The sequence below is a fragment of the Pinus tabuliformis genome, chromosome 1_1, assembly GCF_031772625.1.
Source record: "Pinus tabuliformis cultivar Carrire ecotype Pingquan chromosome 1_1, CPIR1, whole genome shotgun sequence".
NCBI classification, from domain to species: Eukaryota; Viridiplantae; Streptophyta; class Pinopsida; order Pinales; family Pinaceae; genus Pinus; species Pinus tabuliformis.
Genome location: NC_142297.1, coordinates 195,522,484 through 195,535,010, shown reverse-complemented (window position 1 = coordinate 195,535,010; position 12,527 = coordinate 195,522,484). Strand labels below are relative to the sequence as shown.

The 12,527-nt window shown below is 38.6% G+C and overlaps 1 protein-coding gene across 1 annotated transcript in view; it reads left to right on the top strand.

Moving 5' to 3' along the window:
* The first annotated feature begins 1,332 nt into the window (after nucleotides 1-1,332).
* Nucleotides 1,333-12,527, top strand: part of LOC149212193 (diphosphomevalonate decarboxylase MVD2, peroxisomal-like) — a 49,965-nt gene continuing 38,770 nt past the window's right edge. Inside the window, exons 1-5 of the mRNA XM_089391762.1 lie at nucleotides 1,333-2,048; nucleotides 8,216-8,414; nucleotides 8,693-8,759; nucleotides 11,267-11,330; nucleotides 11,565-11,645. Of these exons, the coding sequence (XP_089247888.1) occupies nucleotides 1,833-2,048; nucleotides 8,216-8,414; nucleotides 8,693-8,759; nucleotides 11,267-11,330; nucleotides 11,565-11,645 (627 nt within the window). The 5' untranslated portion in view covers nucleotides 1,333-1,832. The remainder of the gene's footprint in view (nucleotides 2,049-8,215; nucleotides 8,415-8,692; nucleotides 8,760-11,266; nucleotides 11,331-11,564; nucleotides 11,646-12,527) is intronic.

The window sequence follows — 12,527 nt, the reverse complement described above, 5'->3', positions numbered from 1 at the left end:
TATTATACCTTTCAACTAACTTTTATTGTTATTTTTATTTATATATATATATTTATATATTTATTATTAACTTTCTAATAATATATTGGTATTATAACTAACTATCATGCTAAAATTGCCTCACATATATTTATATTTTATATTTTTATATATACAAATATATATATATATATATATATATATATATATATATATATATAAGTCATGTCCTTAATATAACTATTTCCCTTATAAGTCACAATTCTTATTAAACTAAGAACATAAGTAACATCTATAATTATTTCTTTTATACAATCTAAATAACTCCCATTAAATTATCATTTTGACTTTTTGACTACAGTCCTTAAGTCAAAATTAGCTGTTGATCAAGATAGCCGTTGGAGGCTCTGCTCAGACTATTTAGCATGCATCGCTGGATGTCTATAATTATTTCTTTTATACAATCTAAATAACTCCCATTAAATTATCATTTTGACTTTTTGACTACAGTCCTTAAGTCAAAATTAGCTGTTGATCAAGATAGCCGTTGGAGGCTCTGCTCAGACTATTTAGCATGTATAGCTGGATGTGTTTCTTCAACTTGTCTTGACGATGAGCCACACTGGTTGGTTCGAAACGCGTTGACAAATATCTCTCTTTATGTGATTTACGCCCGAGTTCTACTTATAAAGATTTAATCCCTCTTAGTGCTTGATCCAATAATATAGCTTGGTATTTATTAAAATCAATATAAACTAATAATATTATTATGAGAATTTTATTTTATTTATTAATATTATATTATTATTTTATTTACTCGAAACGAAAGTAAAACAAATTTACATGTGAAAAACAACTAACAATAATATGAAAAACTTTACATTTAGCACTAAGGCTAAATTATAATAACTTTGAACGTCATATTACTTATTATTAATTTTCATTGTATTTTTTTTTTTTAATGTAAAACATAAATAACTTTTTATTATTACTTATAAATATAAATATTAATAAAAACACTTTTTCCATAATATTAATGAAAAAATGTCAGTAATAATTTTTTGTCATTTACCTGCTCTTATAACAACCCTATTTAAATATATCATTACTCTTAACTTCAAAATGAATAAACGCTTCTTTCTTAATACCCTAATTTAATGTTTTGATTGAAAATCAATACATTTTAAAAAATGTCATGAATCAACTTTAATGGTTTACCCACTCTGAAAAAGACTTGTTTATTTCAGAAAACCCTTATGAAGAGACTTCCAAGATAAAATAAATAAATTTTGGTTATAACTGTATAGCAAATCACTTCATAAATGTATAAAATGTACTAGTACTGAGTATCAATTTTCAACGCCACTGAATTCTTTCAAGTTGACAGTGCAGTCCAAATCGCTGGCTCCTTATCCTGCTGCTATAAAAACATTTCTTTGCCACATGCAAGTCCACCAACGATGACGGACTTCGGATGACAATATTGACTCCTAATTTGATGCATGTATGTGGTCATTGTCCAATTCCATTTTTTAAGATTGTAGGTCTGCAATTTTCAACTTTGGCGTACCACGTGCATTTGTTGAGCTGGACTTGACCATTAGACGTTTGCTCTTGAGAAATCTCACGAGTTTGTGGCCCAGAACAGTTTTTTCAGTTCCTTTTATAATCCACTCTCCTCTGAAGTTAGTGTTTACAGAGTACCCAAGTACTCTTTATAAGCTCTGAATGATTGCTAGCTCAAATAGGCCACGAAGAATTGCTTGTAAACTATTCCTGAGAAGTGGGTCTGTTACACACTTCTCAAATATCATTGATCTTCAGGATTTTGGATCACATCTGAGAACCCAGGTATGGGAGAAGAGTTGCAGACATGGATATTAATGGTCACTGCTAGAGCTCCTACAAATATAGCAGTGATCAAGTACTGGGGGAAAAGAGATGAAAAGCTGATCCTTCCCATCAATGACAGCATCAGCTTTACTTTGGATCCAGACCATCTGTCAGCCACAACCACTGTAGCAGTTAGCCCATCATTCACATCTGATAGAATGTGGCTCAACGGCAAGGTATGTTCCTCCATTGGGTTTTTGAAAATACTGTGATTTTGTTTTATTGGGAATTTTCTTAAATAATTTAAAAGAAAAAAAATTATAGTATCACGCATTCAGTTACATCATGGGATTCCAGCAAGCTTCTGTTTTTCAATTGGGTATGTGGATTCCAGGTGAGAACGAGCCAATCCACCAAATTGAATTGATGCTTTTCCCTCTGTTAAACCTACTTAACATTTTCGAAAAAGTCTGATATGTGGTATCCATGACAGAGTGATTGAAAATCCCCATAGAAACGGAGTGCACCATTCTACTTCTACTGGAAAAAAATATCTTTATATATCAGGATTGAGATATGAGGCAATTTTGTGCTTATCTGAGATAGCCTAGAGCTGCCAAAAGCCACATGAAGTCTCTTCTGATGACACCCTTCTGCGATTTGTTCTCCTCTTTTCTAATATCATAATCAAAGCTCCTGGAGATTAGGGCTTCTAATTCGAAATGTCCAGCATGGGACAGAAGCACTAATGAGGCTTGACACTTGCTTTGATAAACATCAACCACATTGCTGCTAGATGTGTCTCTGGATCATTGATGCTAATGGAATTACTGTTCATGCTTTTCATTCCGGCCGGCCATCTCCTGTAACGAATTTGGAGGATGATACGGCAGTTGCCAGTCTCTCCTGTTGATCATACTGATGACATAATTTAAGCAGTACCTGTTGTAGATCCAAAGAAGGATTTACAAAGATAGCTCAAAGAATGTTTGGTGGATTATGTTTATTAGTATAAAGCATAGTAGCATGATTCAGCTGGATTGGCCTTTTCTGTACGGAAATTCTGTGATTTTCTTATAGTACCGATAGGGTACGGTCCACCTAAACCCCAAAATGAAGTCAAAAACTAGAAACATTTAATTTTTTTCGAAGAATTTATCTTGCTGCTATGGTATAGAGCACAGCCTTTCCTTTTTAGATATTCAAAACCCAGCTTTAGTAACAGCAGTTGTAGTCACGTCCAGCCCTGGATTAAACTCAGAGCCTTTGCTGTACGGAAATTTGGCGAATTTCTTGAAGTACCTATAGGGTCCGGTCCACCTAAACTCCAAAAAGAAGCCCAAAAACGTCAAACATATTAGAGAAAAGCTAGAAACATTTAAACTTTTTTGAAGAATTATTATGCTGCTATGTTATTGAGCACAGCCTTTCCTTTAGATCTTCAAAACCCAGCTTTAGTAACAGCAGTTGTAGTCACATACACCCCTGGATTAAAATCACAGCCAAATGCACTGACATCCAGGATACCTGAGATCACGCCTTAAACGTCATGATGGCTCTCCTGTCTCCGTGGAGAGGATATGGGATTCCCTAGTCCCAGCTTATCCTGCATATCTTCTTGCACTAGCTTCAAGAGCTGGAATTTTGTCTCCTGATCTCTGAAACCTTCCCATTTGGATTCCAAACAGAGCTTCCCTGTTCTGCTTTGAACTCCTAGGTTGGCCAAGGTATCTGCAACTCGATTATTCTTGTGTGACCAAAACTGATATGCTCAAAGTGATCCTGGATGGATTCTATTCTTGATAGGCTCAGTGCCAGTCTCCAACAATCCTAGTTGAAATCTAGTTTCTTAGATCCAGACAACTTCTTCACTTGATGAATGGTGATTTGAGAATCACCTTTCAGCTGTATCCATAGGTAGCCAATGTGAGTGGCCAAGCAGAGTCCCATCTCTACCACTTGAACTTCTGCCTCATTGTTGGTGTTCATGCCTATGTTAGCAGCAAAGATTGCTACAGGTTGCCCTTGATTGTCACGGACTATACCCCCAATGTGCAGATTGCTCCTCAACGCCCTTTTAAATTCAGTTTCCGAAGGGAAGGCGTTGAAGGTCTCCAATGATTTAAGTTTTGATCTTGCTGTGATTGAGGGTTCAGTATAATTCAAAATTTAATAATTTATCCTTTGGGATCCCCAGTGCCCAAGGATTTGCTTGAAAATCGCTGGGACAGCTTGTTTTTGATCCCTGAAAATCATGTGTACATGCTTTCCAAAGATTCCACAAAAGGAAACCCCTGGTAATATCCCATGTGTGTTACAGCAACCTGCTCTGGAAGGATTCCTTAGGCCAGCACTGGATTTTTTTGTCCACTTAACTGGTGTTTGGCCCTTGTCTAAAGATGGTGACAATCCCTTCCCGACACAGAACACACTAATAACAGGTGGTCCAAGTTCTCCTGTTTATATAAAAGATTAATGGAGGGCCTCATTTCCATAAGTTTTCCCATGTAAGGACTCTCCATTGAACAATCCATAAAAGGACAACGACTCTTTGGCAGATCCTGGATTTCCAAATTCACTGCCATACTTAATGTTTTGCATTCATCTGGGTGTGCTCCTGGAGGTGTTGGAACTTCTTGGAAGGTTAACTTAACTGAGAAATCCCCACTCCCTGCCAGACCCTATCTCAAGCAATCCGCCTCCTCTTTCTGCTATGTTATTCATTGTTGTAACTCCCTCCAAAGTGATTTCTTAGCATTGTCATTTCCTTCAATCGGCCATGTCTCTGGTTCATCCGAGGTTCACTTTGGAATTCCCATGCTGCTGCTGCTCCCCCTGAAATTACTGTTATCAAACCTGCAACCATCCTTCTTCCAGAAAACTGGGCCTGATATCTTGCCAGGAATCTTAATTAAGTAGAGACTGATATTGATCATCCCAGAAAAGAGCTGAGCATCCATCCTGGACCTCCTAAAAACTTTGTCGTTGAACTAATTCGAACCCTTTCTGTGCACTGTTCCATATAAAGGATCCTGGTAAGGTTGTCTTCGTTTGCAGCAGGCTATTGACCTTTGTGGTAGGAGCAGACATGGCTTTCCAAATAGCTTCCCACAAGAAACTTCGGTCTTTCACCTGCCACTAGATAAGCTTGCTACATAGCTCCCTATTTATCGTTTCCAGGGATCTAATGCCTAAACTCCCTCTACATTGTGTTGGCATATTGATTTCCAGGAAATTAGTGACCATTTTCTCTACAGTGTTGTTTGACGGTCCACCCCACAGGATGTCCCATTGCAGGCGATCAATTTCTGTAAGGACTTTCATGGTGCTACCAGTGCTGAAAAGATATAGACTGGAATTGCATGAAGGACTGTTTTGATCAAGAGGATTCGCTCAGCCAACAAGAGAGCTCTAAAGATCCAACTATCCATCCTATTCCTGATCTTACTAATCACACCTTCCCATGATAGATTCCTACGGTCTACCTGAGCATGCAATTAAGTGAGTGGCCGGATATTTAGCCAGAAGGGAGCCCCATTGAAAGCAGAGAATACGGCAAACCTGTGCTGTACATCCATTCGTGTATTGAAGAAAAAATTGTGATTTACCTTCATTTATGGTCTCATCAGAGGCTTTATAAGAACAGATCCAGCTGTTTTATAATTTCCTTGGCTTCCGTGATTGACATTTCTCTAGTCAGCATCGTATCATCCACAAAATGCAGATGAGACGTGGCTTCAAATTTGTCGGCAACTTTGATTTCTCTTAATGTACCAGCTGATTTTGTTGAGTTAAAGTCCTGCCTAGTCTTTCTGCACAAAGAACAAACAAATAGGGTGACAGCTTCACAGGGGATCACCCCTTTGCCTTATTCCTTGCCTTGGATAGAAGGGCTGTTTGGGGCTCCATTTATCACAATGGAGAAGAAAGTTGACTCAACACAACTCAAAACCCATTTAGTCCAACCCTCTGCAAATTTCTACTAGACGAGGAAGCCATTATTTGCAATCTCAAACTTCTTTAAGCTTCAATGAATGTCTTGACTCTTCACAGCCTTAGTAGTTCTCCCACTGAAACAAAACACACTGATCAGTCTTCACAATCACAGTGAAAGACAAAACCACTTCCCCACTGTCCAGCTTCATTTATGTTTCCATTGCTTCAGTAATTCAGCTCCTCATGTAGCGAGCAGCAACTCTCAATCCTCCCTGCTCCAGGGAAATTATGCCAGAGGTCCAGACTCCAGATGATAGAGTTACATAGGGAAAATCCTAGCACTTCAGGCTGCAACTCAAGCTCCCACCAAGTGGCAAAGCTTCCCCTTGGCTTTAAAAGCAGTGTTGCAAGAGGACACATCCCCCAGTGCGGGGGACACACCCCGCATGTTTCCCTTGCTTTGGGGTTGGGGGGACACTTGGGGAAACGATTCCCCATGTCCCCCTTACGGGGAAACTTGAGGAAACACATGGTGAAACGTTCCCTTAGTGTGGGGGACATGTTTCCCCAAAAGGGGGACGTCTGAGCGCCCCTTCCCCCAAAAGGGAGACACCTGGGCACTCCTCCCAGATTTTTTGTCTAACGATCCATGAAGATAGAACAAAAATAAGGCATAAAGCTTTGAGGAGCCTAGGACCTTGGTAATTAATGTTAATATTAAATTCTTAAAGTATAAAAGGATAGAAAATTTTTAACATTACCATTAATTGTTTTAGGATGCTTGAGAGTGGTTCCAACCTCATCGGATTTCATATGCAGATACTAGAATTTCATATCCCATTCAAAATTCAGCAGACTTGAGAGTTTTCGAGATTTCAGGATAGATAGGATAATAGCATTTTCACTAGATTGCACAATGATGAATTTGAATGGGATGAGTTGTTATTATTGGGATGTTATCATTATTATTTTTTATGTTTTATAATTTTAGAGACAGGGACCCTAGTGTCGCCTCATCCCTCCTGAATTTTTCTAAAATTTGGGGGTGCTCCTGCATGTCCTTCCTTGTGCATCTCCCCCCTCCCATGCTCCCCTGTCCTGGAAACTTGGTGGAACATAGTGTAAAAGCCAATTGAGGAGCAGACATGGGTCAGCTAGGACTTGAACCCAGTACCTTCCAAATACCAGTTAAGGCCCTCTACCAACTGAGTTACCATCCCACACATTAGAGCGTTTTTCTGGAAGGTGGCTTAACCGCCAACACACCCCCTCAAGCCACATATCGGCTTGAGCACACCAAGCTGCCAACCTGGTTCTGATATCAAGTTGAGGAACAATCATGGACCAGCTAGCACTCAAACCCAGGACCTCACAAATACCGGTCAAGGTGCTCTACCAACTAAGCTACCTACCCACACATTCATTCAAGCATTTTCCAGAGGGTGGCTTGACTGGCAACAGAGGAAACCAGCTGGGTTGTTTAGGAATATTTAATTCTTTTTTTTATGTGATTCTCTGAACCTAAAAAAGCAGTCCGGGTTAAAAAATGCTTGAATCTTTGTTGGATTGTTATTTGGACCTTGAAAGGCCATTGGGCTGTTGAAAAATATACAGAAAACCAGTTGTGTGGTTAGAAATATGTAATTTCTTTTTTGGATATTTTCTAAAACTTGAAAACATCATTTGTGTTGTTTAGATATGTTTGAATTGGGATGTTCTCTAGATCTAAAAATTTTTAAAATCAGTTGGGTTATTCAGAAATGTAATTTATCTGTTGGATTTTTCTCTGCAACTTGGAAAATCATTTGGATTGTTCAGAAATGTTTTAATTATTTGTCGGGTTATCCTCTGGACCTTGAAAGGCCAATTTGGTTGCTGAAGAATATTTAGAAAAATAGTTGGCTTGTTTAGGAACATATAGTTTATTTTGCTCATTCTCTGAACCTTAGAAAACCTTTTGGGTTGTTCAGAAGTGCTCGAATTAATTGTTGGGTTGTTAAGAAATGCTTGAATTATATGTTGGATTGTTCTCTGGACCTTAAAATGCCATTTGAGTTGTTGAAAAATACTTAGAAAAGCAGTTGGTTTGTTTAGAAATGTAATTTATTTGTTGTGTCATTTTCTGGATCTTAAAAAACCAGTTGGCTTGTTTAGAAATGCGTGAATTATTTTCTGCGTTGCTCTCTAAACCCTAAAAAGCCCGTTGGGCCTTTGAACAATATTTATAAAACCAGATGGTAGTTTAGAAATACGAAGATGTTATTTATTTTTTGGATCTTTCTCTGAATCTTTAAAAACCATTTGGGTTGTTTAGAAAATATTTGAATTATTTGTTGGGTTGTTCTTTGAAGTTTGAAGCTTTGGTTGATTAGGAATAAACTATTTTTTTTTTTGAGTTTTTCTCTGGACCTCAAGAAACCAATGAGGCTGCTCGGCAATGCATAATTAATTTTGTGGGTCATCACAGGAGGTCTCCCTTGGAGGGGAGAGATATCAGAATTGTCTGAGGGAAATCAGAAGCAGGGGAAATGATGTAGTGGACGAGAAGAAGGGAATTGTTATCAGGAAAGAGGATTGGCAGAGGCTTCACTTGCATATTGCTTCGTATAATAATTTCCCAACTGCAGCTGGCTTGGCTTCTTCTGCTGCTGGATTCGCTTGTCTAGGTCCCTTTTCTTTGTTTTCTTTGCTCACTTCCTTAAAATTGCCTTACATATGAATTTTGCGTAGTTTTTTGTTTTGAAAAATGTCAGATACTTACAGAAAAATATTTACATCAGCAAAAAAAAGGCAGAAGGGTATATAAAATGGAACTCATATCCTCTTCCTCAACACTACTAAAGCAGAATAAAATCAGAAGAAGCCACTACATCTAGAGACTTATCCTCTAAATATGAATCACAGCATGTTCCCTTACAACTGTGCTTTGCTAACTGTTTTGCAGTTTATGGTCTGGCAAAATTAATGGACGTCGAGGAAAAATATCAGGGGGAACTTTCAGCCATTGCCCGGTAAGTCCATAATAGTTGTGCTCTTTTGCCTCTCCCATCAAACACACAGTTTCTATTTGATTTTGATCTGGCGAAGCTCAGGGCTCAAACATGATTCCTTTCTTATTAGGGATCCATATTCTCGACATAGATTGGGATGTCTGCACCAGCCACTTGCAAATACATATATCTTTCTGTATAAACAGGCGTGTATGCCTGTCTCCATAAATGTGTATATTTATTTGCCTGTGTATGCATGCACACACTTTTTCTTTTCTTGGAAAGGATACAAAGATGCATTTGCATTATGTTTACAAAACCTTGACTTGCACATTGAAACTCCAGCTCAAGTAGAAGTTAGCTTAGGTGTAGTTCTGCAAACACTATTCACCATGTATACACAATTAATGGATGCAACCATCCAGCAGTGACAACTGTCATATAAGGGTATTTCTTATATGGTGGATACATGCACATATAGTTCTCTCTGCTTGTGTATGCATATATGTAAAAAATTTGAATGTGTAATTGTGCATGTGCTACCCTCTTTCTAGACTCATGTATGTTTTGCACTTGAAGATAGACATATGTGCCTATGTATCTGTAATAGCCCTAGAGAACTTTTGCCCTTAGGGTTATACGAACACAAGATAAATTGTACTGATTTCGCAGTATTTCTTTCAATTTCAGACACAGGTGATATAGAATACACAACAATGTAATCAAGCAGTAGATTTCACGATATGCCAATAGCTCACATCAGATTTCATTTTTACAGCTGCTCCTAGTGCTATTACACCAGCAGACCTGGTATAGCATCCATAACAGTGACAGTCCCTCTACTACAAATGCTAGCAATATATATATGGTTAAAACAACAGCCAAGTACTCCTCGCAACCAATCTGACTCATTAAACAACTTACAGAACTGTTTGTATCTGCGCTGTCTCAGGAGACAGCTTGACAGTAACCTTTACAAGCATCTGCTAGTGATGCCCTAACAGTCCTTATTATCTTGCTGTTGCCTTCAGCTGCAAGTCCAGCTGTTCCAAACCCTTGCCGCTGCTTAGAATTGCCTGCTGCCTCGAAACCCTCACTCCACTGTACCTTGTTGCCCAGAAAACGTTTGGGCAGACCTCTGTACAGGATTAGCCTCTTCACTGGCCTCAAGCTACTGTCCAGGCCTCAGAAGAATGCTGCTGTCATACTTTCCCTATAAGTTCTCTGCTGCCACATATCAGTGCTAGTGAGAGGGCCGCTGTCTCAACAATAACTTGGACGATGAGTCACTGCTTCAGTGTATTCTCAGGACTTGGCCCGCAGCCCTAGAATGGCCTCCACTAGGCTCTAGAAGGGATTTGCTGGCCAAATTTACCTTCAAACCCTATGCTGTCATATATCAGTGCTTGGAAAGTGTCACTATCTCAGATGGTGAGCTTGGAGAAGATCCACTGCCTACTGAGGTTGGTCTGCAGCCCTAAAAGGGGCCTCAGGAGCGACAGAACTGTTCTGCAGCCACAATAAACCTTCAAAACCCCGCACTGATATAGACAAACCCTGGTTCCTGATCCCAAAATTGCCTTAGACTGCCTCGCTGCCCTAGCTATTAGCCACAGAAACCACAGATTGTCTTTCCAAGCCAATAACCCACAGAATTCTTCGTTGCTTCCCAAAAACCATATGAGAAGTGCTTGAGAAAACTATGTCAAACGAGAGAAAGAGAGGGGATTGGCTAGGGTGGAATCTTTCACCAGCGAAACTAATCAAAGGAAAAATGAGTCTTAACACCCACAGAGCCTCAACACACAAAACAAATATAGCCAATCAACCATGATGAGAATAATGATTCTCCTCTCTCTTATTTATAGACTCCCTTTGAGGTCTTTTCTCCTTATTTTAATTTGAGGGGTTACAAGATTCCCTCCACATAGCCCCAATTCTGGCTTCTTTCACAAGCTTTCCCCCTTTCCCCCAATTACCCCAATTTACCCAATGTTGCCCCAAAAGCATTGGATAATGTGTTTCCCCCTTTATCATTAACTATAGCCTATGGGGTTGGATATGCTACTTCTTCCTCCCTTGGGCAATTAATTAGTAGGGGACATTACAATATCTGAGTGCTTATGTGCTACATGGTACATGCACGAAATAATATATGATAGTTCCATGATACTTCCATCTTTCCTAAAGCCTACTTATGTCACCCTTGCTGGTTTTGGACTTCTAGAAAGCCATTGAAATTCTTTATGCTATGACTTGAGACAACTGTGGTGTTCATTGTGATACTGCTTGATGTGAGAAACATTACACTGCTCATAACAAGCATCACCATTCTCTTTGCAACTTGTCCTAAAAAATGAAGGAAACAGGTGAAATGTAAAGCTGGAAAGTACATTCACAGAAAAATGTAATATTCAGGACTAAAACATGTTAAGGCAGTTTAAGTTACAACTGATAGATGATGTTAACTTGTTACGACTCATTGTCAATGTAGAGTATGTGGATCTAATATTTGGAATGAATTGCAGCCGAGGTTCAGGGAGTGCATGCCGTAGCCTTTATGGTGGAGTTGTAAAATGGATGATGGGAAAGGTAATTTTTAGCATTACAGACTGACTTTTTTTGAGGAAACTGCATATGTTTCCTTATTTAATTTAAGCCTCTTATCTTCTGCCATATAATATGCTGCAATGGGTTCTTTTCATATAAATTTTCAGATGTTTGTCACTACTTTGTGTATCTACAATTGAGGAAAACTATCTTGTTGTTATCTTCCATGTTGCCAATTATCTATACTGATACTTGTACTGTACTCTGATTATAAAGGAAACCGATGGAAGTGACAGCATTGCTGTTCAGCTTGCAACTGAGAAACATTGGGAGGATCTTGTCATTTTGATTGCTGTGGTATGTATGATTGTTGACTTGTAGGAGGCCTTTTATTTGGGTGAATGTTTCCTATTACAGAAGAATTGCTGTTTGGGCTTCAAATAGTCTCTAGAAGCTTTTATACACTGCTAAGTAATTTTTTGGTCCTCTGAAAATCACTATGTAGTTGAGCAAATATTCATTTGATAATGACGATATTCATTTGTTGTGATAAAATGTTAGTGGAGCAATTATTTAACATTCTGAATGAGTTTGGAAGCCAATTGCACTTCAGAAGTTTACACAAGTGGGAATCAATTTCTTATTCATATGGGTGATCGAAAATTTTGTGAACTAAACATGTGAACATACGGAAAAGAGAAGTAGATTTCCAAAAATCTGGGAATGGACAAGTTAGGCTTTCTCCTGGGCAAATCTAAAGTCTCACTCCTCATCAACATGCTGCGTTGTAAGCTGTGTTATTCATTATTGCACTTGAGATCCAAAGTCTAAAGATTGGTGCAAGCCTAAGGGTAACTCAAGAGGGATGCCAATGTCATCACACAACCCTCGTCTCACTTAAGATCAGCTCTCCTCTGGTGCAAGGGGGTTGTCCCTAGGGTTAGGATCAGTAAGACATAGACAAACAGAGCTCAAAGTGATACAAAGAGTTGTCTTAGCAAAACAGTTTTTTATATGATTATTTAAATTGGTTTTAAGGTTTGTTTATGGGGCAAGACTAGTGCCAAAAGTGCAAGAGGGCATATGGGATCAATGAAGACATTATGGGAGCTGAATATTGGTGGTAAATGAGAGCAATAACTGCTGTAAAAACACATAAAAAATCAGTATAAAGGGATTTATGATGGCTGGAAATTAACTAGAATGTAGTTCCTCTAATGCTACTCTACTGATATACAG